The following is a 27,876-nucleotide window of genomic DNA, read 5'->3' on the forward strand; positions in this document are numbered from 1 at the left end:
CCCTCTGCACATAGCTCGATCAGAAAGAATCCTCGTAACACGGGAGATGTTCGTTTCCTTTCAGCAGGAGTTCTTCGGGAAATCAAAAGATATGTCGTCCCTAGAAGATGTTGTCAACTCGGTGGTACGGGGTGACTCGTTGGATATCGACAGTTTCCCGGATACCGTGCGATCGAATCCGAATCTCCAGGTGAACGGCACCACGCCCAACAAGCTCGAGATTATGGAGCAGAAGGCTCTGAGCAACGACTTCGCCAGCAAGACGGAGAACAGCAAGCCCGTGATAACCGGCGTGTTGCTGAAGGACGACGTTCAGGAGGACGCGTTCCAGGAACAGCAGCGTAAACTGGGTAACGGCACGCTGACGCCGGAACACAAGGGGGACAGGACGGCGGCGCGCAAGCCGGAAGGCAGCGTCTTCGTGCCGAGTCACAAACGAGCGGGCAGCATCCCGCCGCGGCTGATCGAGGAGACGCTCGAGATGGATCGCAAGAAGTCGCTGGACATCTACAATAAGTACAGTCAAATCAAAACGAGCACCAGGGGCATGCTGCCGAGCTTGAGCCCGAAATTCGAGCTGCTGCAGAACGAGGTGAGTCCGATCGAGGAGAAGGAGAGTTAATGCGCGCGCCAATCAAGGAAGAACCCCCCGTCCCGCTCCCCTCGTCGTCGTCGTCAGTTTCTCGACTGAGTCGTCGGGACGCAGCATCCTCGGGATAAATTGCAACGAAAGATGTTAGTCAGGGATTACTGAAAAAAAAAAATGCAGCGAACACACGGTCAATGGTGTACTAATGGTATAGGAATTATGTTACTCGACGTAGCGAATATTATATCACGACCACTTATTTCAGCAAATGGCAACGATCTCGCAGATTTGAACCGAATAGACGTGTACCTACGCAAATTCTATGCGACGAGGTGGATTTAACGTAAGAAATTAGCGTATTAATATGTAAGCAATTTAATCAAAGAGGGAAAGATTGGCGGTTACCGGCAAGAACACTCTACGCATGATATTGCGGTTAAAATATGTTTTCCTTTGGCGAATTTAACGGGTAGTGTGACACACTGATCGGCAGTTAGGTTTCCTTTACAATTATAATTCAAGAAAGCGCTTATTTCGCCATATGTAACTTAAAGTATGAATAAACTTGTCTTTAATATGGACCATGCTATTTAGTTGGAGCTAAGAGAACTTTTCGCAGCTGAAACAAACAAATAATGATTACTGTTAAGCGTAACGTATGCCAATCACGAGCTAATCAAAAGAGCATTGCGAATAAGAAACCCTTTTTCATCGTAATTTCACGTAGACGTAACAGCGCATCACTCGACTTGTGATAGTGACGTAGTCATATATCTCGTGAAATTGATATTAACGGTATTAGAAAATATACATATGCGATACTCAATCTTTCTCTAATTTCTATCTCTTCGTTAAGAGCGCGTAGTCGCGCTCGGGATCCCTTTCGCGAAATTGCGTTAGCACTTTTCACTCTTCGACGGTAAAATTAGCTGCTTACAAATCAACATTTTCTATTTCTTCGTTAAGAGCGCGTAGTCGCGCTTGAAATTTCTTTCGCGAAATTGCGTTAGCACTTTTCACTCTTCGACGGTAAAATTAGCTGCTTACAAATCAACAATTTAAATTGTTTTTTTCGTCAATACTTTCTTAGATATTTCAAACCGATGGTTTTAAAGAGAGGAGCTTGAAGAGTAGACAAGTCCCTTAAATTTCGTACAGTTTCAGTGCCGTAAGGGCGCCAATAAATAAAATTAATTTCCTAGACATGCGCGCGCGTGTGCGTGATTAAAATTCGGAGTCTCGGTTCGTAGCTGCTACGACTTCATTAACATTCTCGATTCGGGATAAGCCACTCGAGCATCGCTCGCCCATAATAATATTAAACATTGTAGTAATCGTAAGTACCTTAGTGCGTAAGACATTACATTTCTAAACATCTGTATTTAGTAAACAGGTCAGTGTACGCATATACACATCGAATGTATATACATGTAACGAGGTTCACGCGTAATATGAAAGCACATAAACGTTAGGTATTGACGTTGACGCGCGTACATTTAAGCGCGCGCGCGCACACATACACCGATGTTAAAGATTTTTTATTAGCTTCATAGGCGTTTCAGGATGTCGAGTCGACGCTTAAAGAAAGAAAAAAAAAACCTAACGATCACGTGGATTCTAGTGCCAAAATAGTTTAAGACGAATCGAATCGGCCCGCGGGTCGACGAGCGTTTAAATCTGTGTATAACTACGTTGAGAGGGAAGCATTACGTTAATGATATTTCAGATTTTATATGATTGCGTTGAATGTTATAAACGTTATCGAATGTTGGCTTTTGCGATGCTTTGCCGTGAGTTTTCACGATGTGAAATTGAATGTTCTCAGCCTGTATATACCCGGAGAATATCCCCCTCGTGTCGGATATCTTTCCAATTTTCGCAAATACCCTTCCCACTCTACCGCCGCTACATTTACACACTTCGCTCCGTGAGAAAATCAAAGCGAGATCTACTTCGGTGTACGGATATCGTCCGGGGAGCGGACAGTAGAGTTTTGCCACGATGGGACACAAATGGGTCAAGACCTTGGAAATGTTTCCTGTCCACGATTAAATGTTTAATCATCCTTTCGACGCGACAGAACCTTGTCGATCGGAATCACGTTCGAGGCGCTTAGCCGACACGGCGACGCTAACATTACAGAAACGCAATATCGCGCGTTTCGATGACCCCCCTCTCAGCCTACAGTTGTGCGAAGAACGTATCTCGGTATTTAAATAAAGCGCGGTTCTCAGCGCGCGATTATTCCCTCATTTTACTGCGAGCTGGAAACATTATTCCCCGTCTCTATCACTCGACGCTGATTGTTGCCATTTCTCATCCACGTACGCGTGGTCGGAAATGCGATCTAGAGGCAAAGTCTTCGAACGTGATCATTATTATTGCATGTTGAAGAGGAAGCTTTTATTTTTCCCTAAATATTTAAAAGTCTCCATTGCGACATAAGATAATTGCCGATAGAACGTGATTTAGCGGATTATCGTAGATCTAGGCTCGAAATGTATTACAACTGCGAAAGTAGAAGTCGTCCGAATGCATAATGCAAAGTCGAGGAGGAACGAGACAGGAAATGTTACGGTAGTGATCGATTTAATTGCACGTTATATTTTATCTCTCCGTAAGATTTATTATCTTATTACCGTTAAACGTGCGTCAAGGATTCGCCGTGTTCTTGAAAAATATGGAACACGAGCTTTCACACGATCGGAGCGGCACGATCGCGCGGTTGTTTATTTATACAAATTTTAAAGACAACACATGCTAATATATTATCCTAATACGATATATAGTTTTGACTTTCATAAATTAAAAATTGCATATATATTGTATATTCTATATATTTTTGCTCCACGTTTATATATATATATTCAAAATGAAGATTGTTGGTTTCTTCATTAATCGCTGAATATGTGATCGCGTTGCGTACTTAATAAATATTATCTTATCTTAAATAGTCTAACATTATGTTGAATTTTTATACAGGATGATTTATGCAATTACAATGAGTTGCAATTCTCGTTAACTGCGGGGTCAAACGTAAGGAAAATGTAGAACTACTCTTCGTAGCTGTATATAATTGCAAATTATATATTGTATTGTTTTCTAAAGCAACTAGATTTATTTCATTACTTGCATACAAGTATTAGAGCGAGATAATTAAAAAATGAATACTTTACGAGATATTTAATATTTTATATCGAAATATATTACAATAGAGTATAAATATTTCGCAGACTATTAATTCTTAATAATCTTATCTCAGTGTTGTTGTACGCAAAGTGTTTATACGAATCAATTTATGTAAAAAAAAATACTCCGTTAAAATATATAATTGCATTTTTCTGACGCATTCTTGTTTGTATAAGGATACATTATTTATAAGGAAGATATTTTATATCATTCAGTTCTTTGACGAAATAAGAATTACAACTCGTCTCAACTGCATGACTCATCCTGCAATTCACAGATATAGACTAATGTATAGAGATTTAATAGGAGCTTTATCAGTGATCGACGATCATATTGTTATATTAATTTTACGAAATATGCGAAAAATATTTTGCGAAATATACGCACAATTGTTTCTGCGGGAAGAGACGACGTCTGGTTTGTTCATGTGAAAGTACAGGACGACACTCGATTGCAGAAATCTACAAGCTACTCGAGGTTAAAGCGTTGAAGGTGCTAAAGAAATGACACGAACGGCTACGGTCTTTCTTATGTAATTAATAAATGCAAAATGGACCCGCTAAGACATGCGTCCGTCCTTCTATGTCGTATTCGCGAGTGACAAAAATTAATTCTTTCATGCGCAAGTTAATCGGACATCATAATTCATGAAACACGTTCGTGTGTTAACTGTTTCTTTTTTTTTTTTAATTCAGTTTTAACCGGAAACATTGTGGACTGAAAATGCCACGCGATTCTTTCCAAGAGGCTCACGATCTTCAGAGAATTATTTCGGTAACTGTGCAAAAATTGTTGCGATACTTTCTATTTAATTCTAATTGTTAAGAGAGTCGATATTGCGCATGAGAGGGTTAGTGTGAAGATTTTAACGTAATGCATAAGAGAGAAATTGATACGGATATTGATGAGGGGGCGTGAAATAAGCTTCAACGTCCGAGGCTGTTTTAATATTTTATAAGCTACGACATTGCAATTTCCTACTAAACAGTAAACATCTCTTCCTTTCAATATAAGTCGAAAGTAATACTAGTTATTGCGCTCATTACATGTAATGCGAAGACAACACATGCGGAGGGTTTTTCTTACAGACATTTATTTCTAACAATCGCTAAGCTATCTCATTGTATATGTCAACTTATTTTGCAAAAATAAACTATTGGGCACAAAGAAAGGCGTTTCTTGTTATCACAACTGCGCCGTTCTTCTGTTTGCACGTGGTTATTAGTTTAACGTTAGCGCGCAAATCTGACAAAGTTTATTTAATTCCCCTAATTTTACAGGCGCGTAACCAGACGCATATGTTACGTTATGTTTCAATGTATACGAGGAGCTTGATCTAATGACATGCCAAGCCGTCAAACGAAAACCCGTCTCATTGATAAAACTCAATGGCCTTTTCTCGGCAGTTTTAAAAATTAATTCGTAATATATTGTTATTGAAAAGAAAAACCGCGAGACTTCCACATCGGGACCATAATCGAACGTGTAAAGACAAATGAAGAGAGAGCTTCATGCCTCTCTCGCACCTGGCATGTTGTTACGCCAAACTCTTCATTTCAAAGTTTCTACAAGGTGTGAAACCGCGGTACGTGCGATTTACTAAAAATAATTGCGTATTTGTATTGAACAATGTATGCTCTGTTTATGTATCAAATTGTTATATAAAATTATGAAACGACAAGCGTGAACATTCCTATCCATTTCACGAGCCAAATGCGCAAAATAAAACTTTTGTTCCTCCTAAACCGCAGATTTATTCATTCCTCATCAAGATCTCGGATCCCACAGTGTAACGGAATCGAGCAACGAAACAATTTTTTGAATGCCGCAGTGGAGTCGCTTAGCGGGCAACTACTTTATCATCTCAGCCCGATCAGGGGGGTCGAATCACCGCAGATCTTTCCCCCCCGTTCGGTTTATAATTACGTATGCCCGTGGAATAAATTTATTCGTCAGACACGAGTCAGACACGTCCCAGTCCGATGCCCGCGTAATATAACCATTTAATTAAGCATTCGCTTAATTAACGAGGCCAAGTATCTGACACATCGTTAACGGAGGGAGCTAAGATATTTCATTAGAGTCGCGTACTACATTTTCGCGCGGGGAATTTTGCGTGGGCGCGCTTCGGTCTGCACGTACGATGATTTATCATCATCGCGTGGAGTATCCAGGAGTTATAGAGAGAAAAAGAATGGAATTCGCAAAGATTGTTTCGCGGCGAAACGAAGGATAAGTGCCCGACGCCACCTAGGCGCGTCGAATCGACGGGTCATCCACGTGCAGATTAATCGTCGGATAAAGTATTGTTTATTACTGCAGATGCACACACATGTGGGGGACGATGTGTCGGGAGAAACGCGTGGGAGGAGTCTCCTCTGATATAATTGCCGTCAAGGCTACATTGTGTATTTTTTATTTAGCAATCGATGATATACAAGCGCGCTTACACAACCGCTTGTTTTTTATAGCCTTGTAAAATCAATGATATCTTGTTATTTAATGCCCGACGATTGCATGTCTAAATATATGATCAGTCGGCGGAGAGCGCTAATTAAACGGCCAAACCTGAGCGTAAGAAATTATTTATTTGCTAGTACGTTTTGATCGCGTTGCTGCTCATACATAACGCACTTTGATAAGATTATCGATCATTGTTTGCAAATTGCGCCCAGGGTTTCCCCCCCACCACGTAATAACTTTCAATAGTAATTTCAATAGTAAATTAAATAATTGTTGGCTTTAATGAGTTTATGATACGGTTTGTAAAAACGAGCGCTCGCGATATTTCGGATGTTCTCGGCAATAATTATTAATTTTATCATCGGAAAATCATCGTGCTGGTCCATTTGTCGTCCGTAGTTTCTCATTAGTCCCCTCTCTCTCTCTCTCTCTCTCTCTCGCTTTTAGATTTAAATCATTCTGAAATAGAACTTTCAAAAAGCTCGTTTTCCCCGAAACAGATACGGGAATGATTCACGCACTTTAATACGCGGAACTGATTACTTTTCACAATCCTATTTAGCCGTTCGCCGAATCTCTGGACAGTGATTTAACTGCATCGATACAGGGAAGGGGAGAGGGTGAGGCGAAAGAGGAGAGAAAGAGAGAGAGAGAGAGAGAGAGAGAGAGAGAGAGAGAGAGAGAGAGCGAGCGAACGGGAAGCAGGAATAGAAGGTACGAAGGCAAGCGGAAGGTGGATACGCGGACGGACGGTGAACGGCTAGATGGACGGATAGATCAGAGCGAGAACAAGAGAGAATAGTCGAGTGGAATGACTGGAAATCAGGGGGCAGTCTGATTGGTCTCCGTGCTGATGGGAGCGTCGTTGCAACCCATGCTCGGGTTGTGTATGCGGCGTGCCAGGGGTTGCGGGGAATCGAAGGCGGACGGGGGTCGGGGGGGTGGCGAGCGAGGGGGTGGCGCAGAGACGGGTGAGTTTGAACGTCGGTACAGATACGGCATTATGAAAACACGAATGTACTTTTAAATCAATACCACCATCGCATTGTGGGCACCGGTGAGGGCGGTACGTTCGCAACCCGCGAATACGCGGGAGATGAGAGGGAGAGAGAGAGAGAGAGGGAGGGAGGGAGGGGGGGAGAGGAAGGGAGAGGAAGAGAAAAAGAGAAAGACAGAGACGGAGAGAGGAGAGAGTGGGACCGACGGCGCTGTCGAGGGGGTCATAAGGGAATAGAGGGACAGGATAGGATACAGGGAGGTTGGGATACCAAGGGGTAGGAGACCGGAGGAATGGCTCCGTTATGCGAGAGGCACCGTCGTGACCGCGCGCGCCGGTTACATTAAATTATGACAGTATCCGTAACGGTACGAATGCCGTGCCGTGCCTCCTGCGAGATGTCTTTCGGCGTAGAAGTGGATTTGGCGTAGGCAAAAGGAGATCGAGTACGCGGCCGGGGGGTCTCGCGAGCAACAGCCGTGGCTCGTATTTATAATTCGTATACAACGAATACACAATGTATATTTTCAGAATTTTAACGTCGTGTCACGCTCCGCTGAACGATGTCAGCGGTATTATGTATAATATATTAGGAGAATACATTACCACGGAGGCTCATTTGCAAAAATAATTTTCCAGTTCCAAATCTCATTCAACAAACATTTATAACGTTAAATTGAGATTTTTTTTAATGCATATACACGTATGCGTTTTAATTTCAGTGAGACAGCGTTTACCGTTTTCTCTCTAATTTCACCTCGGCGACAAGGTTGCGCGTGTGTGACTCAATTAATTGTAATTCAGCCGAAAATGCAAAAACTACTGGCACGTGAGAAAATCTCCAAGTGGAAATTCCAGATAATTGTCTTCATTACAGCGACAGCGATAAAAGTTGTAAAACGGTAGAGCGAAATAAAGAAAGAATATTTCGTGTAACGCGATATTACTAGATTTGTTAGAAAAGCAAAGAGTTAATACCACTTAACGCCAAACGCGAACGTTATTGAATAAAACTTTTTATTCCGCAGGCGTCAGATTTTTATTCTGTTATTCGCGCACGTGTAAAAAATTCCGTACGCAAACACCGTTTACGTGCCCGTGTGTACGTGTATGCGTGTGAACGTGGCGGCTAGCACGTGCATGATAGAAATTTTTACTCGCAACGAAGGAATGATGGAAGCATAGTCGACCACCTGTATGCTTTAACAGTGGATCGAACCGTGCCTGTTACTCAGCCGACGCGTCTGACGTGGCGCATCCCCCAAATATATATGCATTTATTTCGGTCTCACGAGATCGTCGCGACGCGTCCTTACGCTTGTCAAATCTGCTTATTAAAAAAATACATATACATACGCTCTCAATTATGTTTACATGTTTAATTTTCACCACTTTGTTGCTGTTACGTTGTTGTTTTGTGAATCTACAAAATATATCTCGTATCTTTTCCCGCATGCAGTTTCAAGCGCAACTTACGAGGCGGTAACATCCGAGAAACATACTTCGGCACCTTTTTTTAGATAAATTAAAAATATACAAAACGTTGAGATAAATTATTCGCTTTGTGTCTCGTCTAACGGTTGGTATTTTGCAATCAAATCTATACATCTCTGTCACTCTCTCTCATTCGTGTTCATTTTTAATTACGTACTTTTTTAATTATGCGCTTCGTTTTCTCTCAATGTTGCAACATTGTTAAGCGCGCTAGACGCGCTCTGGTTATAATGGAAAAAAAATTCTCTCTATTGACGAGATATCAATAGAAATTAACTGCCGACGTAGGAATATGCCTGTTGGAGTCTGCGTAGGCAGCAACTGATGAGGGTAGCAATGTTTCCGGCATAGTCCCCGGGCACGTGGTGCTACTATTGATTTTAATTTTAGTGAAAGGGGTGGAAAAATTAGAAGGGTGGAAGGAGGATGGCAGCCGCGCGGCGGTAGGAAGGAAAGGAGGCGCGAGCGTGTAAGCCAGAGAGGGAAATAGGGCTGGCGAGTGTAACGGAAGGGTGCGAGAGAGAGGAAAAGGGATAGGGAAAGAAGGAGAGCGAGAGATGGAGAGAGACGTGGCGCATGTAGAGCGATAGAGGGTAAAAGGGCGAAAGAGGGAGACGCGGTAAGGGGGAAAAGGGCAGAGAGAGAGCGAGAGAGAGGGGGGGGAGAGAAGACAAACGAAAAAAAGCTGAAGAAGAAGCAGGATAGCGAGAGCGGAAAGTCAGCGGTGTCGAACAGTTTCGCTTTCATTTCCCTCTTTGCTCGAAGGCAAAGGTAGTCGTTGCTCGAGGGTAGGAGGGTAAAGTACCTGCCGTCATAGAGAAGGGTAGAACGGCAAGGAGCTGCCGGGACGCGGTGGAGAGAAAGAGAAAGCCCCACGCGGGGTGGCTGCAGCGACAGGGATGCGGGACCAGGCACGACACGGGGGCAGGCGGGGGAGGAGGGGGAGGGGACCGTGAAAAAGACGGACACGGGGAACCTTGAAAGAGAAGCTCACCACGTTGTTGTGCGCGAGCGGCAACGGGGGGTGAGATATTTAAATAAAAAAAGACGGGAGCACGCGCGCGAGCACAAGCGAAGGGGGTTGAAATGCCGGCGATATTTCAGCGCGAGCTCTCGGATTTCGACGCCGTGAACGCGCAAAAGTGATTTCTACGTTACACTCGCGACGACGGGAGGAAAGAGGGACGGAGGGACGGACTTATATACGCGCGGCGCTGCGGCGAAACAGTTTAATTTAAATCGGTTTTCGCGAGTCGACGGAGTCTTCGTAATTTCAACTTGCCTTTAAAAAGAAATTTATATTTGTCGATGGGAGGGACAATTAGGCAGCGATTAACGGGATGCCCCGCGCCATCCTCCAGAGATCTGCCTTCGACCGTTCTCGATTCCCGTCCGACGATCGTTTCCGCGAAACGTATTCGCCGACATTAGCGTTTTATCGGCCTCCGATTTTGTTGCACTTTCTCTCGCACGCGCCATCCAACCCTCTTCCACTCCCTCGGTGCGCCTTCCTGCTTTTTTTAATTGTAACGTGCGTTTATATTCACACGGGCGCGTAACATGCTTCGCACCGCGATTCACGGACGGGCACGTGTCGCACACGCACACGCGTGCGCGCGCTCGCGCGCGCGCCGGCATGGCTTACGCGAGAGAAGACGTACACGTCGAGAGAAACAGAGACGAGAGAGGAGCAGCGTGGGTGGGGGACAGAGAAAGTGAACTGGTTTATGAACGTCTAGATTAAGGGCAGGTATCGATGAGGTACTTGGAGAAAAACCATTAGGTTTCGGAGAGAACATATTTATTTCATCGCGCGCGCGTGTGCACGAGAGAGAGAGAGAGAGAGGGAGGGAGGGAGAGAAAGAGAGGCAGAGGGCAAATACCACAAGCGACCGACGATGTTTTTCGATACGCACGATCGCCGCATAAAGCTGCGACACGCGCACCACGCGAGAATGTGTGGGATTTAACGCGATTGTCAGCGATGTTGCATCGCACTCGTCATTTCGTCCGCTATAAGGCAAACGCGTGAGTGCCTCCGCGCCATGCGTTTTAGTGACACGTGGCGTTACACGTCGCTCGCCGCATTATCGATACAATAGAAACGTAGAAATTTCATTGGCGATAAAAAGGGCAAAAGTCATTTGCGATGCCTAATTAATACCTGAGGTAAATACATTTGCGATAAAAAGATAGATCGAATTCTGTTTTGCGCCGCGATTCAATAACGCGAGAATATTACAATGGGTGTCGCGTTTCAAGCTATTATTTTGTATCGTTATTAACGAGCGTAAAATTGAAGCCCCGCGGAAAATGCGGGGGAGGAAAAAATTGTGGGAAAAGGACAGCGGTATTATAGGCAGACGATGGGATAGCTACGCCTCTTTTCGGCGGTGCCGCGCGCACGCATAATTAGACGAGGACAACCGAAATCGCCCCGATCGGCCATCGGGGAAGAGACGGTGCGCGGCGAAGAAACACGGCGAAAAATTGACACCGGTCGAGAGCCGACGGTATCGTCGATGATCGTCCTCATTGGCCGGTGGCGAAAAAATCCCATCGAATCAGCGAACGAGGTGAGATTTGCAATTAAAACGCGGGCTGGTCCGCCACGCGGGCAGGGGGCGAGGCGGGGGCACGGGGGGGGGGGCACGGGGGGGACGAGGATGGAATCGGGATCGGTGGAGAAGGGGGGCAGCGACGGGCGGGAAGGGGGACGCGACGAGAGAACGGGGGTGGACGGATGCCGCCGTCCGAAAGGGCGCAATAAATGTACGCATTGCGCAGAATTAGTTGATTAAAATATAAAAGAAGAACGGGTGGGGATGGTGGGGCGCGCGCGCGCGGCGGGCGGGCGGAGGGGTGGACGCGGGAGGGCGGGAGGAGGACGACGCGGAGAAATATGGCAGGGGAGAGTAGAGAGATAGGCGCCAGAAGGAGAAATCTCGCTTCCCCTCTCGGTCCCGCGAGTGTGCGGGCCCCTCCCCCTCCCCCCGCCGTTCCCGCGACTCGCCCTTCCGCCACCCCCGCGCCACCCGCCGCGCTCCAACTAGGGGTGGCTGGCGGGGGCCAAAGCGCGCGCGGGAAAAAGAGAGGACAGTCGCGGAGCGAGAGAGCGCAGCAGCCCGGGAAAAGAAATAATCTGCGAGCTGTATTGACGTTTCTAGTCTAACTCTGATTGAATTATGCATGAGCACACCAGCGATACCGACGGCTCTCCTTCACTGCCGCCGCCGCCGCCACCGCCGCCGCCGCCGCCGCCTCCGCCGCCTCCGCGGCCACCGCCGTCGCCTCCCTGCGTGCCCCGGTCGTTCGCTTGGGGTGCTCGCGGTTTTTTTTTATATATACATATACGTACACATATATTGCTCCTCGATGTAGTTTGTTCGCGATGTCAGAGAAATGGTAGAGCACGCGGATATACGGCTCGGACAACGAGGCTAACCGTCGGCTAAACTGCACTATGAGGAACACGTATTTTACAGACGCGCGAGAACAGAGCGTCGCTATTGGTGAAATCCGTACGGAATGTAAAATACTATTGATTACGGTAGGCATAAAATTGTTTTATCGCGTACGAACGGCGCGCGTCTATACGGGATAACGACGACGATCGTTAGAATTACCGTCCGACGCGCACTTTTAGCGCCCTTTTTTCCCTTTTTTTCAACGTTTTTTAACGTTAAGTAACTATATAGGGTTTTGAATAAAATATATCGCCAATGAGAGAAAAATGAAACAATTCTTCTCGTTCGGTATCAATTCTCGCGGTAGGAATCCATAAATTACAAACGTTCAATCTCGCAAACCCCGCGCACCAAGTCATTGTTTTGCGGAATCCCTTTTTTTTCGTAAAACGCCTTTGTTTCTGAAATAAAAAAAGAAGTAAGTAACTGAACGCGAGTCGAGAGGCCGAACGTGCCACGTCTTGAGTTCGGGATTCACGCTGACGCGTTCGCGAGACGTAACTGATAACGACGATCGGCTAATAAACGGACGAACGTTAATCCGCTTACGCTAAATTACGCTCTATCCTGTTTCACTCGCGAAACAACGTGCCGCGACGCGCATTATGGCGCTCCCGATTGTTGCGCCGTTTAACCGATTCGCTGATGGGGAAGCTAACGGAAAAGAGAGCGCGCGGCAGCTACGGATGCCTCTCTCCTCCCCCTCGCACCCTCGATGCACGCTCCGGGTGGAGCCACCTCTTAGTACCTTGCGCACGTAACCGATCGCGATACCGGCGACAACGATTTACGCGCTTTCACTTGATCTCGCTGCACCTCGCTCGCAGCCCCCTCCGCGAGCTAATCGCAGCTGGAACACGGGGGAATTTTTTCGTGGCAGATGAATTCTTTTCTGCGCACCACACAATTGTTTGCGTTTCATTTAAGAAGTAATTGGTAAAACTGGAAAATTGCCAATTAAGACGATTAAGGCGATATTTACGCAAACCTAATCCGCGCGAGCATTAGACGAGTTCTCGTAATCTATACGCGTCTGATAATAAACTACCGTCCTCGAACGCTAAAGCATTGAAAGAGGCGAATTCTGTAAAAAAGTTCCGTTTATAAACTCATTACCCGCCCATAAATTTTCTTCCCTCCGTTTTAGCAAACTAGATTTTCCGTATTAGAATTTAATATCGGGACAAGCTGTATCGCGGTATTTTTTTTCGCCGTTTTAAAGGATTAATAAAATAGAAGGGAAATAAATAGTAAAAACAACCAGATGACGTGACTACCGTGAAAAATAGAAAGCGAAACAAAAAGACATTTCAGGATGTACATAAATAAACAATGCGCATGCCGATTCTTTACAGTCTATTTTTACAAAATATTAGTTTTGTATGGAGATATATATTGGGGGTAGGAACGAAAAGGCCCGTGCCTCCGCGAGAGCGAAGCGAGCGTCGGTGTTTTTCTTGCCAAGCCCTGCGAGCGATTTTCATATTTCCGCCCAACTGTTCCATCGCGGTAACAGCAGAAGCAGCGAGGAGGTATACAAACGGGTTACGGTAATCGGACGCGTCGCCTCACGTCCAGGAGATTACATCTAGGTGCCGCCGCAGAATTTATCGCACGGCAAAGAGTGCCGCTTTATTATGCAGTTATAGACACATACGTCGCGCAGGGCTTCAGTAAGCCGACCTCGCGACAGGGGCCGTTGCCAGAGAGGGATGCTGAGTCTCTCCCGCCATTGCGGGCTAGGTATATCCTCCCCACTTCTCGTCGGCGAGAGCGACGTAGGAGCATCGCGACTACTGCTAAAAACGGGATCGATACTAAAACGCTTTTAAAATCGAGGCTTTTGTAATTAACTCGCCAACTTACCGGGGCTGCGGCCCGCGGATACGTCGACGGTGCGGCCGCGGCGTTGCGGCTGGATGCTGCGTTCACGTGCGACCCACCCTCGCGTAATCATAGCTCGCGCGAGAAGAATTCGAGAGCGCGTTTGTCACAATCGAAATCCGGATGATTCTCGTTCGCCGAATACTTGGACGCCGCGACGTAGGACCACGATTCTTCCAGAATATTTCTAACACCTCGAGTATCGAATATACTCGCGAACGCTTCGCAGCGCGAAACGACTTAGATAGACCGGTATTTTACGTCGGGTGAGAAAAAGTAACAGCCGTGCTAAACTCGAGGCATATAATTATTGCCACCCGGAGGGGCTTAATACTATAATTATCACGATAACTGTCATCCCTAAAGACATTATCAATGACCTGAAATTTTCTGTTAATGCATTTCAATTTGCAGTATTATGTCAGAACCGGTATTCTTTATGGATATGATCAGTATATCCGGATTTAAGCTTAATAATATTCTCCTGATAGCATTTACAAATTAACGTAATATTCCTCTTTGAAAATGTAATTCCTGATAACTGGATTACTTTTACGAACATCTCAGGTTGATAATAATAGCAAATTTTATGCAGTTGCTTGTTAATTATCTTCTTACTTCTCATCCATCGTCCCGACTGGACTTCTCATTAGTCGCACTTGCCAACTACAATATTCCCGCGATTTCTACGATCGTATCGAGATTATGAATATCATAATCTGACAAAAAATGAAAAAAAGAGGAAATATTGATTGAACGTTCCGCTGTTGATATTAACAGTGTGAAAAAGAGAGATAGTGCCAGCCATTCATTCCTGCATATTTGCAAAAAACCGATGGTTTCGAAAGAGAAAAAAAAAGCAACGCGTATGAATAAATTTTTCGAGCGTCAAGCAATTTTCCTCAATCAGATGCAAGAACGTGGATGTATTAGAAACTGTATCTACCCTTTCGAATCTTAATTCACACAGATCGTTTCTCTCGATACAATTTTGTAAATATGAAAAAATTTTATCACCGCGGTATCGCAATGTTCCTCATTTAAAGTTGATTCCTCGGTCGTGGATTTACGTTTGATTAAAAATCTTTGAGCGCAGAATGTCGCTTTCAAAAAGATTTTCTCTTTAAACAAAATATTCTTGAAAGGCGATTTATAAATTTCGAAGCACGCGCGCGCTTCGTTCATCAGATTTATTTAGATTTGTATTCAGAAAATTTATTTTTTCCAACCACTTTTTTTACGGATAACGAATTTTATAAAACGTTGTAATTTGTGCAGAGCCACAAATCTGTATGTTTCAATATAGTGCTAGTTTAATATATTAAATATTTTCCTTCCAATATTACATAATTTGGTGGCTCTAATTCCGAGCGCCAATCTAATTGGTATTAAAAAAATTGTATTTCAGGAAAAATTGACAGAAATAAATATTACTCTCCCTTTCGACGGTAATTTCTAAAGATTGTGGAAACAACGTCCAATTATGTTACTTTCAACTCTCTTTGAAATGAAACCAAATGAAACGTCTCTTCATCGAAAAGCTCATTATCGTATTAACGATAATAAAGACAGCTCGCGTTTCCTTTTTCAAAAAATGAGTCGGATATGTTCCGGATGTTACGCGCGATGCGTATAATGTAACGTTCATGAATTTTTCTACGACGTGTCCGATACGTTCCCAAGCGTAGCCGTGAAGGAAGCCGGGCGCGAGGACGCGGATAAGCGAAATGCGAGATAGGAAAGGAGATAAGATACGCCCTGGACGATGGAGTACCGCCCTCCAGCGAGCGCGTTTTATTTCGCTTTTTAATAAGGACCTCGTTTGGAACTCTAGGCTTTAAATAGATCAATACCTACGTACTTCATCCCTGGCAACGAACCCATCGCGTTTCCGCTCGCTTCAACCCCCTGGCCACCCTTTTTACCTCGCACTCTTCCACTACCAACCCACCCCTTCGCTCTCCCTCCCCGCCTGCCTTCGCCGCCCGCCTCTTCCTCACCCCACCTTCGCACGCCGTCTCCGTCTGACCCACCTGTTCACCCTAATCCGGTATCTTCTTTCCCCTCGTTACGCATAACACTGTCTTTCTCTGCGTTTCTGTTTTCCCCCTTTTCTCTTCCCCGTCTTCTCCATCCCCTCTATCGACCCTCTTTCTCGCTCTCTTTCCTTCTCCGCCTTTCTCTCTCCCTCCCTTTCTCTGTCTCTCTCTCTCCCTCTCTTTGTTTCCGTCTCTATCTCTCTTAACAAACCATCCGCGAGGGATCACCCTTTTTCGCGACTCCCCTCTATCTACTCTCTTCCCTCAGTCGCGGCACACACGCTTATTTACAAATGGTTCCGTGTACAAGTACATTCTTACACATGCATTTATTAGTACGTAACGCGTACTGTATGTGCCACGATGCATGTGTGTGCGTTCCTGCGTGAGTGCGTGCGCGTGTCACGCCGCGACCTGCGTGCGTGCGTGCGTGCGTGCGTGCGTCGAGCGCGCGCGCGCGCGTGCACCGCTCTGTTTTCATTTTTCCCTTTATTCCCCTCTAGCGCGCTATTCTAAAGCTTGATAGTGTGCCGGTCGTGGAGATAGGTGGCGGCCCGCGGCCCGCGGCCCGCTTTTTCCCTTTTTCTACGCTTTTTCCCTTTTCCTCCGGGTTTTTTTGCGCCCCTTTTTTCTTTTTATTCTTTTTTTCCCTCTGTACCTGCCGCACCCCTCTCGGTCCCCCGCCCACCCACCTACCCTCGTCCACCCGCGCTCTCGCTCTCTCTCGCATCCCGCCACCCCTCGCTCTCACCCTCACGGCGTCGTTTGTCGGCCTCTCCGCGTGAATGGGCGAAATGTAGGTAGAAGCCCGTTTTCGCTTTCTATACGGCTCTCGGCGAAAACGAGAGTCACGTACGTTCCGGAGCACCACCAACGTTTCTAGCACCCGATATATATGGCAGAGCCCCGCAATCTCTCCCCGTCCCCGCCGACACCACCTATCGCCCTTTCTCCGCGGCACTGTTCGTCATACTGACCAAATGCGCGTTATCTGTGCGCGCAGCGCGCGCGCTCGTTAATATGGAATCATGATCTTCTGTTTGTTCGCGTGCCATTTGTACAATAATATAAATAATATCTCCTTGCAACGCAATTTATTTATCGTTTGTCCTTATCGCGTGAGTTAGGATACTGATAATGTTAATAGTGTATACAGCCCGCGCAACGAAAAGGGCCGCACCTAATTTTTCGTCGAAATGTCTATAATGAGGAAGGTAAAGAGAAAACGCAAAGTATTCCGCGAGTATTTTGTAGCGCTAATATCTGTAAAAATTGGACACGCTTGACGGGAAGTAAGGGTAAAAAACCATACCGGTTAATAATTGAAATAGGTTTTTTGTCGTACTTAAAAAACGAAATTAAAATTCTTTGCACACCGAAACTTATTTCACATTAACTAGGTATTTAATACTCGAGAAATAAAAGCATTTTTTTTGTAACAAACCAATATTTTGTTAAGCCGCGTTTTGCCTTAACGACGCTTCGACATCGGTTTATTTCATTGTACTTTCCATTATTTTGCGTATACAAAGTAAAATAAACATCAGATATAATGCACTGATAGAATACACTGCGGCTTTTTTATTTTTTATTCATCATTGCAGATACATCCAACGAAAATTAGGCGCAGCTGTTTTGCTTAGAATGTAAATTAGACTTAATTCTCAAAACGATCACGTCTGATCGATTACAGTGCAGAAGCGATCGTTAATAATTTCGTTAAATCGCCATGAAAGCAAATGAAAGACGGCTTAGAACGAGCGATGCCACAAGTTCTTAAATATTCGTCATATTATATAGAGCATTCAAAAGGTTCATTATTCGAGAAATGGAAGACATACTATACACTTATACTAAAAGAAACACTTCTTAATTCTTCATCTTCACGCTTCATCTCAGTTCACTCCTAACTCGTATTTATGTTTCTGTCCTCACGGTCCAAGATGTTTTATCTCATTGTATTGCGTATTCTTTTATTCAGACTTAAAAACATTCTAAGCTCTTTAACTTTTTGCCTCCCAGTGATTTCGCTGCGAAACCACCGTCGTGTTTCTTGAACATTTCGTCGTTATTTTGAATTTTTCACGAGTGTAAGATACGTAATTGAATGTATGCGTTATTTTGTAAAAACATGAGATACAGCAATTAATATTATTCTTTATTCAAAAAATTCTTTTACTATTTTTTCGTATTACTAACAGTTTTTTTTTTATAAATATCTATATCTGAAAGGTCAACTGTTGCAACTAACATTTAGCAAATGTATACAGGAGAACCGAAATCAACTTGCATTTCTATAAGTTGCTCTTTTATAATATTTTTATAATATAAAAGCTAATATTGAGTGAAGCTTATTGTCGCCAGTGGAAATTAGACAAAGGGAATTTTGTAAAAAATCGACCAGACTGGCTAAAAAAAGTGATCTTTATTTAAGTCACAACGTTTCGACGTCTTTATCGAGTCCTTTTCAAGTACAATCTGGAAACAAATTTTAAATGTACAAGCCGCAATACAAAGACAGGAACTGTTAGTATGTACATAGGTATGTATTGCAAAGGTGAAAATTACCTAATGTTGGCTGAACAAATTAATTTATGCCGAAACAGAATGAGTTAATGAGTCTGTGGCAGCAAATTCATAATGTCATATCTGAAATTATTACGGGTATAGATAAAGAAATAAATAAATAGATAAATAGTGAGATAATAATTCAGAGAAATAGATTATTTAATAAGTTAAGTGTAGGAGTTAAAAAAACAGTCAAACAGTAGATAAAAGTAAGATAATAAATGAGAGAAATAAGTTAATTAATTAATAAGTTTAGTGCAAGAGTCAGAAAAGTAAAAAAGGCGAGGGCTCGTGGACTCATGTGTATCGGTAGTTAGCGGAATAGTAATAGCGATGTCAATTTCTAAAATTTTCGAGCAGCAATCCGTACGTTAGTGGATCTCGAATAAAACTGATTAGCAAGTAAATACTATATAAGATTTTTATAAGTATTATAAGTTGTACTGTATTCTCATCCTGTACTTTCGACGATCTCATTGTAGGTTTTTTACTGAGGAAGACCCGAAGAAGGGTCGAAATGTTTATGCTATTAAAGAGAAATTTGGATTCTATATTGTGAGAACCGAGTTCCGTTCATTTTGTGGCTCACATTGGCACTCTCTCCTCTCTACATATTTTCTTTTTGGGAGCCTTCACAACACTTTGAAATACTATACAAGATGTAATACATATTTATGTACATACTAAAAGTCCCTTTCTTCGTATTGCGGTTCGTACATTCGAAATTTGTTTCCAGATTGTACTTGAAAAGGACCCGGTAAAAAGGTCGAAACGTTGTGACTTAAATAAAGATCACTAGTTTAAGCCAATATCGTCAAATTTGAAAATACTTTTTTTACACAAACAAACATTTAGAGCGTTCAGAGTCGAGATAAAAACTTCACAATTGCGACTGTGTCAGATACCGAAAAAGCAAGTGTACAATAGAATGCTTGTCTCCGTGAAAAACAACTTTTCCCCGAGCCGCGCGGGGTTGGGAGGTTCCTGGCTTTGGTCGGAGATGACGGCGTTCGAAGCAAACGATTTTTCGTGATTCGAGTCGCTTCGGGGTCAGACCCATCTGCGCCCTCGAATCGGGGGTGAGAAGAGCCCGGATCTCCGTCTCTGTTGCGCGCCCCGTCTCTCCACCTATCCCGCCTCCCTCGCGCGCGGAGCGTTGGTTTCTTCTTTTTTTCTCCGCCACGGACCTACGCGCCGGAAAGGGTGATTTGTCGACCTGACCTCGAGAACCGTGGGAGCGTCCTTGACCTATCGACGCGGGCACAGGACGTCGGGCGTCGGAAGTAGTGGATGTCCCTATGCAGCGGACGGATTCCTTGCTGCGGGCGCCGATTGACGCGCGCCGTCCTACGATCGATCGGCATCAATTCGCTATGAATCGCGCGGCGCTAAACGACCAGCTTACTTTTTAATCTCCGTCGATTTGATTCGATTATACCGTATCGTGTATACCGGCCATTGTTTATCTACGAGGACAGCGATGCGAAATAAACGAAATAAGAAGAACGGAGTATCGTTCTAAATACGTAAACGGCACGCGATTTATTAACAAGTCGGAGAAGGAGAAAAGTCGCGACTGCAGCGACGTATCCGAGACTCGTAACAGAGCTAACGGAGTTACTCGATATCGTTCAATGTTAGCTCGGTTTTACTTTTTACATATTCGTTAGTGAAACGTCTTAGCTCCGCAGCCATTTTCCGCTCCGCGGTCGTGATGTGTTAATCGACAAATTCGAAAAGGGTACGTCAGTTTCGTTTGGATGAACTGGAGGGATCGAAGGAGAGCGTCGATCCCCCCCCCCGACACTCAGCGCCGATTCGCGAGCGTAGGCCCGAATTGCGTGGAGCAGGAAGTGCCGGGCCTCTCGCAGGCCGGAGATGACGGAGTTACGTTAGACGCATCGCCTTGAAGATGCCCCCGTTAAATCCGTCCTTACGTACGAGCCGCAGAAAATCAGCGGGGGCTACACGCGAGCGAGGAGAATAATGGGCGCCGCGTTTCGCCCGCCCGCTAGACAAGGAAATGATGGCGCGGGGGCTCTACACACATATCCGCGAGCCGTATAATTTCCGCGAACCGCCGCAAAATCAATAAAAGAAACATTACATCGGCGGCTGGCAGTACTGAGCTTGGCACGGGCCATGGGATTGGATGGGGAAAGCGAGATGGGAACGAGGCGCGCAAGCGTTGCTAGAAACCTTGACGGCGGCAGAAGGGCTCGGTAGCTCGGCTATTCGGCCACTAAAGGAGGCACGAGAGAAAGAGGAGAGAAACCGAGGGGCGGCGGGATAGGGGGAGGGAAAGGAAGAGGGACGACGCAGGCGGGAATAGTAGGCGGCATGGAAAGCTGCCGGATGAGAGGAGCGAGTCTTATGAAATATGGCCTCCTTGCGGAGGAGCCCGCTTGTGTTCCGCGTTGCTGGTATGGCTGGCGTTCCGCGCGCAGAAGGAACGAGTTCTGTAGGGAGCGAGGAGGCCAGGGAGAAAAGGGGAGCCGGCGGGATAGGGAGGGGAGGGGGGGGGGAAAGGATTTATTCTATTCCAGGATTAAGACTCCCATAAGGACGCTAAGCTTTGCGTTATGAAGACAGCCGAGGAAAAATCTGTCGCGATATTTCGGGCAGTTTGAGACGCGAGCAGAAGCCGCGCGCGCTTCACGTTTAGAGGCTCGCGTGGGTAACGAAAGCAGCTCGCGCGTCGAGTATCGCGGCGTACCGTTAATTAATTAAAATCCGCAGCCGCAACGTCGACTAGTCTAGAGCGACGTCGTAAAAATTGGCGGGGGAAGGGCCGGTAAAAATATTGGTTATACATAAACGTTGCGTTAACGAGGCGGCTCTTAGCGACGCTATCTGCAAGTACCGCGAGCTAGAGGCGGGCCCCGGATTAATAACAGTAGAGATAGGCAGTTTTGGACGTACCTCGCCTCGTCGCGATCGCGAGCATATAATTTATACGAGACGCAAATGCGAGTTACACGCGTTCTGGCTCTCTATCATCACCGATGAGCAACGAGATACGGTATTTGCGGCCTGTGCGAGGCGGAGAACCTTTCACGTGGCGCGCGGAGAGCGATGGCGAGAGGAGAACCCGGGGTAGCTGCGCTTGACTATATAACAGTTTGGATTACGACGTAGCCCGTACTCACGATCGAGAGAATTGATCGCTATAGAGCGGAATTGGGACGTGGACGCGAGGGGGCAGGGAGGGAGGGAGGGAGGGGGGGAACAAGAGGGGGTATAAGGAATTCAGCTTTATATGCGCGCGCGGAGAGATACTGAAAGGGAGATACATCTTTTACCGTTAATACGTTATTCAAACGATCGGGATTGCGGAACGTGTAATGCGAGCCTTGGATATTAATTCGCGATTGCATATTAGTCACGCTACATTTGCAACTCATTCTTCCGCCGACGTGTCATTACCGAAAATTCCATATTTATTCCACCGAGTCTCGCTCTTAATTTTCCTTTCGCGTTAATTTGTTAGGGAGAAAAGGGAACGTCGTACATTTTGCAGACGTACGCGCGGGTTCAGTGTATGTATGATTCTATTTTTATTTATAATAATAGATGCAGTCGATAAGTAAGAATTTTTAGATAATGTTAGGATTACTTAATGTTACTCGAAGATTATCCAAAAGTACTGCCCGATATAAATACTGGAGCTAGCACGAGCAAACAAATACTAAGGAAGATTGACGCGAAAGAAATAAATTCACAGCTTTTCTAAATTTTTTACCTAAGAACATGCATTAAGACAGTCGTTAAATTACTTGAGGTTCAGGCTGATAAGAAATCTTTTTCTCTGATAAGTTTAACACAGGTAAAAATTTAATAATGTTAGAAAAAATATATATACGAGTATAAGAAATTTTCGCGATATTTGATATTTGATTTCGCGAAGCATCACATCATATGCCTTTCAACGTAGAAGAGACCTGAACTTTGACAATATTTAAAATCTCGAAATATCGCTATTCAAACTATTTTCACCGCGATCCCTTATTACTTGGCAATCTCCAAAGAGGTATTCTCTAGAAAGATTTCGGTCGAAAGTTTCTCGACGCCTTCGGCGCCGCAGTATGCGCCGAAAGATTATTGCATCGAGAAACAGGCAGCGCGAGAAGCCCGCCTTGCGCGCGAACTAGCCAGCTTGTTTCTTGCGGTCGGGGAGAAGTCGAAAACCTCTGGTGAACCCTACGTGCCCCCCACCACCGCGCGGGCCCCTCCGACTCCTTTCTTTCGTTTCAGACCGGGCCTGCTTGCCCGGGTTTGAACCGCGTACCTAAAATGCAGGCTAGGTTTTCGGACGGGCTCGCGCCCGTCGTACCCGCCCACCCGATATTCCCCTCCATCGGCCACGTTGTTAGCCATCTTCCTCTCGTTGCTAGGGCCCCGCACTCGATAAGCCTACCCTACCCCATCCACCACCTCTCGCCCCCTCTCGTATGCTACCGCCGCCGAATAGTCCCAAAATGCATCGGTGCCTCCGCGCCTCACCCCTCGTCCCTCCTCATTGCGTGGCGATGCAATGCCGGACCTCCGCCTGTCCCTCTCTCTTTCTCGCTTTCTCGCCAATTCGCCCTCCCGCCTGCTCCCCCTTCCTTTCTCTCTCTCTCTCTCTCCCTCTTTCTCTCTCCCCCCCCCTCCTCTCTCTCTCTCTTCCCACGTCTACTACCCTCTTTACGTCTCTTCAGCACGACAGCACGCCCTACCCGCCGAACTACCTCTCCCTTGGTTGCTAGGTCCGCTTTTTCGCGAATAGAGCCGATGCATGCCTTCCACGTGCACGTTGGATTTTGGACGCGCGACAAAGTCCAAAACCTATGCGCGGCGCGCATCCGCGAGTGGCGCTTTAATTTGAATACATTATGAATTATTAATCAGTCTACTCGAATAGCACACGAGGCGTTGATAGAACGCCAAAATCGGCATCTCGTTATTATTATCGAGCCTGATTACATCACCCTCTTTTTAATTCGACTCGCGTGATATCACTCCCTTGAACGTGTTCTTCCCACTTATCAAACGGCTAACATTTCTGACACAATGAGCGATTGGGCGGATCGAAGAACAGATCTCTGTCGTCGCGTTTTCTCGCGCGGTGCCAATGTTGAAATAAATTTCGGAATACAAGACTAGCAAACGCTCGTTATTCTCGCGTTGCAATTACGTTCTCTTATACTTATTACGAAAATACATGTCCGGCCTAACTTTAATGATATATTCCGCGCTATATTTACCGCCGAGTGTAGACTAAATTAGGTATAATATAAAGAAATGTTATAAAAGTTTGATCACAGGATATAAATAAAAATTACATATATATTTGGCGCGTACTACAGTTTGCTATCTGCAAACGTGTTAGATCGCACGGAATTATTTAGGATGTTATTTCGCCGGTAATAGTATACCCGAAAGAAAGGATCAGCTGGTATAATTTTGCAAATACGATCACCGATCTAAAATATAACATTCATCGTTTCGCAAAGCGACGGTGTACGCCACACGTTGGTACCATTCCAGACGAATCGCTGAACTATGAAGGCGACAAACATCGTCAGCAATATTTTCGCACATATGTCACGTTACGAAGTTACCCGATAGTATACAAGTCTGCAGTAACTCAAGCATGCTAATCGAGAATTAACAATTATCGGACGAGAAATGGTAGTTGCTATATCGCGCTCTTGTATCCGCGTAAGATTTATCCGTCTTACAAATGTAAGAAAATGGCATGGTACGCATACGTTGCATTTTGCGCGAATGTGTGAATTCCAATTGAAATCGGGGGCATTATCGCGCGACACGTCGCCGAGCCTTTTTCTCCATTCTGATCTGTTGTTCTGCACAATTAAATGGATTTATCGACATGTCGTTCCTGGAGCGAAAGAAACGTTCCGTTGCGAATGTCGCCGTTGTACAACGTATTCAAGTATATCGCAATTATTCGACCGACTCGGCGACGGGTCGAGGACAGGCGTGACAGAGCCGGAATTCGGCTGCAAGACCGCGGTGAGAAATTCGCGGGCTAGGCGCGGCCCTGTCTCATTGCTAGAGACCCCCTCTTCCACTTGGAAGGCTGCACCTAAATGCGCTATCCGCCGCGCTGCCCCCACCAAGTGCATTCCACCTATTTGGGCCCCCCACCATATGGTACCGGGCCGAAAAGTGCAACGGCCTAAATTCACGTAGAGGAAGGTAACAAGGGCCTTGGGTTTCTCCCACCCGGCGGCTCGGTGCAACAACCTAATTTCTAGAACCCTCCTCCTCTCTCTTTCTCTCTCTCTCTCCCTCTCTCTTCCCTTTTTTTCTTTCCTCTTACGCGCGTTTGGTCCCCCCTTCCGCCCACCCTCCCCCCGCCGCTGCTGCCACCGCCTCCACCGCCGCCGCTACGTCTTTTTTCATCCTCACCTCGCGCGCGTTACCCCCTCGGCCCCTTGAGCTCCCACCGACCCTCCTCGCCCTCCCGTCCACCGCCGAAACTCGCCCGCTCTCAGTCGGACGTTCGCCGTTTCGCCAGGCCCGGCTCCGAACCACATCGTATCGCGCTTCTTCTACTTAATGCAATCGCTAGTTGGTTTTCGGCGGCAAGCCCTACCTCCCCCCCTCTGCCCTGCCGCGCCGTCCGTTCCCCGCGGTTCCCTTCTTCGGCTATACCCGTCCCCCCGCCGATCACCCCGCCGAGCTCCTACGGAGCCCGCTTCCATCTTTCGCCATTCTCTTCTTCTTGCGCCGTTCTCTTTTTCCTTCTTTCTTTGCCTCACTCCTTTTTTTCCCCCCTTTGCCTCGGTGCAATCGTCTCCGCTTACTAGCGATTCGTGCATGCAATACGATCTCTCGTCCTGCTACGGCTAGCACGAAGAGGAGAGGAGCGACTTTGCACTCGCTCGCGATCTCTCTTTCGCTCGCTCTGCCTCTCGCTCCCTCTTCCCCCCCGAGACGGACCAGCGAAGTTTGTCGTGAAGAATATCCGGCCAATCGCACACGTGATTATTTGAGCGAAGATCGGGTTAAATCGCGAGAAATGAAGCCTTAGTCCATTCGGACGGACGAGAAAATAAAAGACAAGTCACACGGTGCACTTTACGCGGTGCGCGCAGCGACGCGCTGCCTCTCCTTCGGACCTCCGTCACTCACCGCTGCTGGAATGTTTTTGGTTCTTATCTTCCCCTCCTCCAAGCCCGGCTCTTCGTCGTTGCACTTCCTTCGCGACTGGTCCCTTGTTTACGCCGTCTCGCGCAACCCTTCCCGTTCTTCCCTAAAACGTAAAGATAGCGTAATATTAAAAACACGAGCGTCCGCCAGCCCCGCGACTCGCTCCTATGATGCATTTCTAGAGCGCAGAACTCGTCCGGCCACCCGAGATGCCGCGTCCACGATATTTCAGTCAAGTAAGCGTAACAAGACGCGAATAACACGTGCAATCATGTTTAGACCGCGCTATGAGAGTCTAGCCCATTGGTACTACCAGGCGGCGCGAAGGCCACGGCAGTATCGCGAAAATATTCACACATCCTCGTCGCACGATATTTTTTTCTCCAGTCTCCATAATTTACACGCCGGCAATGTCCGGCGCTCTGGGAGACGCTAACTCGAGAACCGCGGTTTCCATCGACGTTTGGCCGAAACATTGACGCGCACAACTTTTCGACCTGCAAATTAAGGTAGTTAACGTCAGTGGTCAATAACAATAATAATATTCTCACTGACTCGGCAAAGGTTAACATCGCGACGGAGAATAAACGTTCCGATTCTTGAATAATAATTCCGATTCTTTTGATATTCTAGATATCGACTTTCCGCGCTGTCATTAGTCCGGATAAATATTGCAATGCGAAAGGTTTTATTCTGATGCGGTCATCGAGTGAGAATAGCGAACTGCAGCTTCCTCAAGTGGGTTAATTTTCTAACCCAGTTTTTTTTCCCTCCCGTATGTAGGTCGATCGGATCGAAAAAAGATTCGCGAGGCATACGAATGTTTCGCCCCAGCCTGGGAAATAGTTGTACACGTAAATACGGAAGAGTGCGACAATGGGGAGACCGCGTTGAGGGTCTATCCAGACAAACTTGCACGGCGCATAAACGTACGCGCAATATACCAATCAATTTCTTTATGCATCGAGGGAAGTTCTCTATTATGAGATAGCAGGTTTTCAACGTCCAAATTCAATGCGAATCCTTTTTCGCAACTGATTACGCAGTGATAGAAAAATATGTAGTATTTGAAACTATAATTGCATAGTAAAATAAGTGTAGTCAGGGATATCATTTTTATATATAGCAACCATATAGACACAGTGATGCCAACTATTTACAAAATTTACGATAAAATATAAGCCTTTAACTATTATTCTGTTAAAATGTCCGGGTAATGAGTAGTAAATCAGTAAATTACTTTTATATAGTAAATTTAACTACATTTCTATCATCCACCTTACTAATCACATGGTAAACATAACTGAAGCGGTTCGGTATGTCCTCACTAAAGGGACGCGCGGTGTAAGACTTTCTCGTAAGAAGAAAACCGCATCGGGTGTTATAAATGCGGATGAGTTTATGCACTCGTATAAGATTACTTATCTTTTCGTTGAAAGATGCTTTCTGGTACTATTCTTTATGAGTGCAAAGTGACGTAACCAATGAACATAGTGAACGCAATGTATAAAAAGCAGGGAATATTACTTCCAACATAAATCCGATTATTACCATTGCATATAGTTATTCGAAATTTTACTTGTGGTTGTTACTGCAATATTTATAGTACACCTTACCAAATTAAAAGCTCGTTTTGGTTTATCACAACCGTATCATAAGTTGCATGGGCCAATATTGCGTCTATGAGAACTATAATTCATTGTTAGGTCAACCGTAACTTACGTAGTTGGAAGAATTATAAAAATGTGGTTGGCTCCTAAAATTACTACACTGAGAAAAATTTTCATCGGATAAACCAATGAAACAGTGTTTCCGATGGTTAATTTTTCCGATTACGTTTTCCGACTAAATTATGGATACATCCGATAAAATTTATCCGTTGAAATGCTGTTATCCGATGAAATTTGTTTGCAAAACCGATCACATATTTCATCGGATATACAATGTAATCGGATATATCCGTTTGTTGTTATGTAATTGGATTATCCAATTATATTTAATCGGACATTTTTCTCACACTGATAG

At 45.5% G+C, this 27,876-nt stretch overlaps 2 protein-coding genes across 4 annotated transcripts in view; one reads left to right on the forward strand and one right to left on the reverse strand.

Annotated features, from left to right (window-relative positions):
* The window catches only part of LOC105564412, a 45,729-nt gene extending 40,206 nt beyond the window's left edge, over window positions 1-5,523 (forward strand). For 2 of the 3 annotated variants that reach the window (XM_012016757.1, XM_012016758.1), the window contains exon 8: window positions 65-5,523. In XM_012016757.1, coding sequence (XP_011872147.1) covers window positions 65-622 — 558 coding nt within the window. In that variant the 3' untranslated portion in view covers window positions 623-5,523. The remainder of the gene's footprint in view (window positions 1-64) is intronic. The other variant, XR_001009120.1, reaches the window with a different exon arrangement.
* LOC105564413 (partner of Y14 and mago) overlaps window positions 1-27,876 on the reverse strand; it is a 90,167-nt gene that overhangs the window by 45,292 nt on the left and 16,999 nt on the right. The window contains exon 2 of the mRNA XM_012016759.1: window positions 25,834-25,954. Coding sequence (XP_011872149.1) covers window positions 25,834-25,954 — 121 coding nt within the window. The remainder of the gene's footprint in view (window positions 1-25,833; window positions 25,955-27,876) is intronic.

The sequence above is a fragment of the Vollenhovia emeryi genome, unplaced genomic scaffold (genome assembly GCF_000949405.1).
Source record: "Vollenhovia emeryi isolate VEMERY1.0 unplaced genomic scaffold, V.emery_V1.0 DF939165.1, whole genome shotgun sequence".
NCBI lineage: Eukaryota > Metazoa > Arthropoda > Insecta > Hymenoptera > Formicidae > Vollenhovia > Vollenhovia emeryi.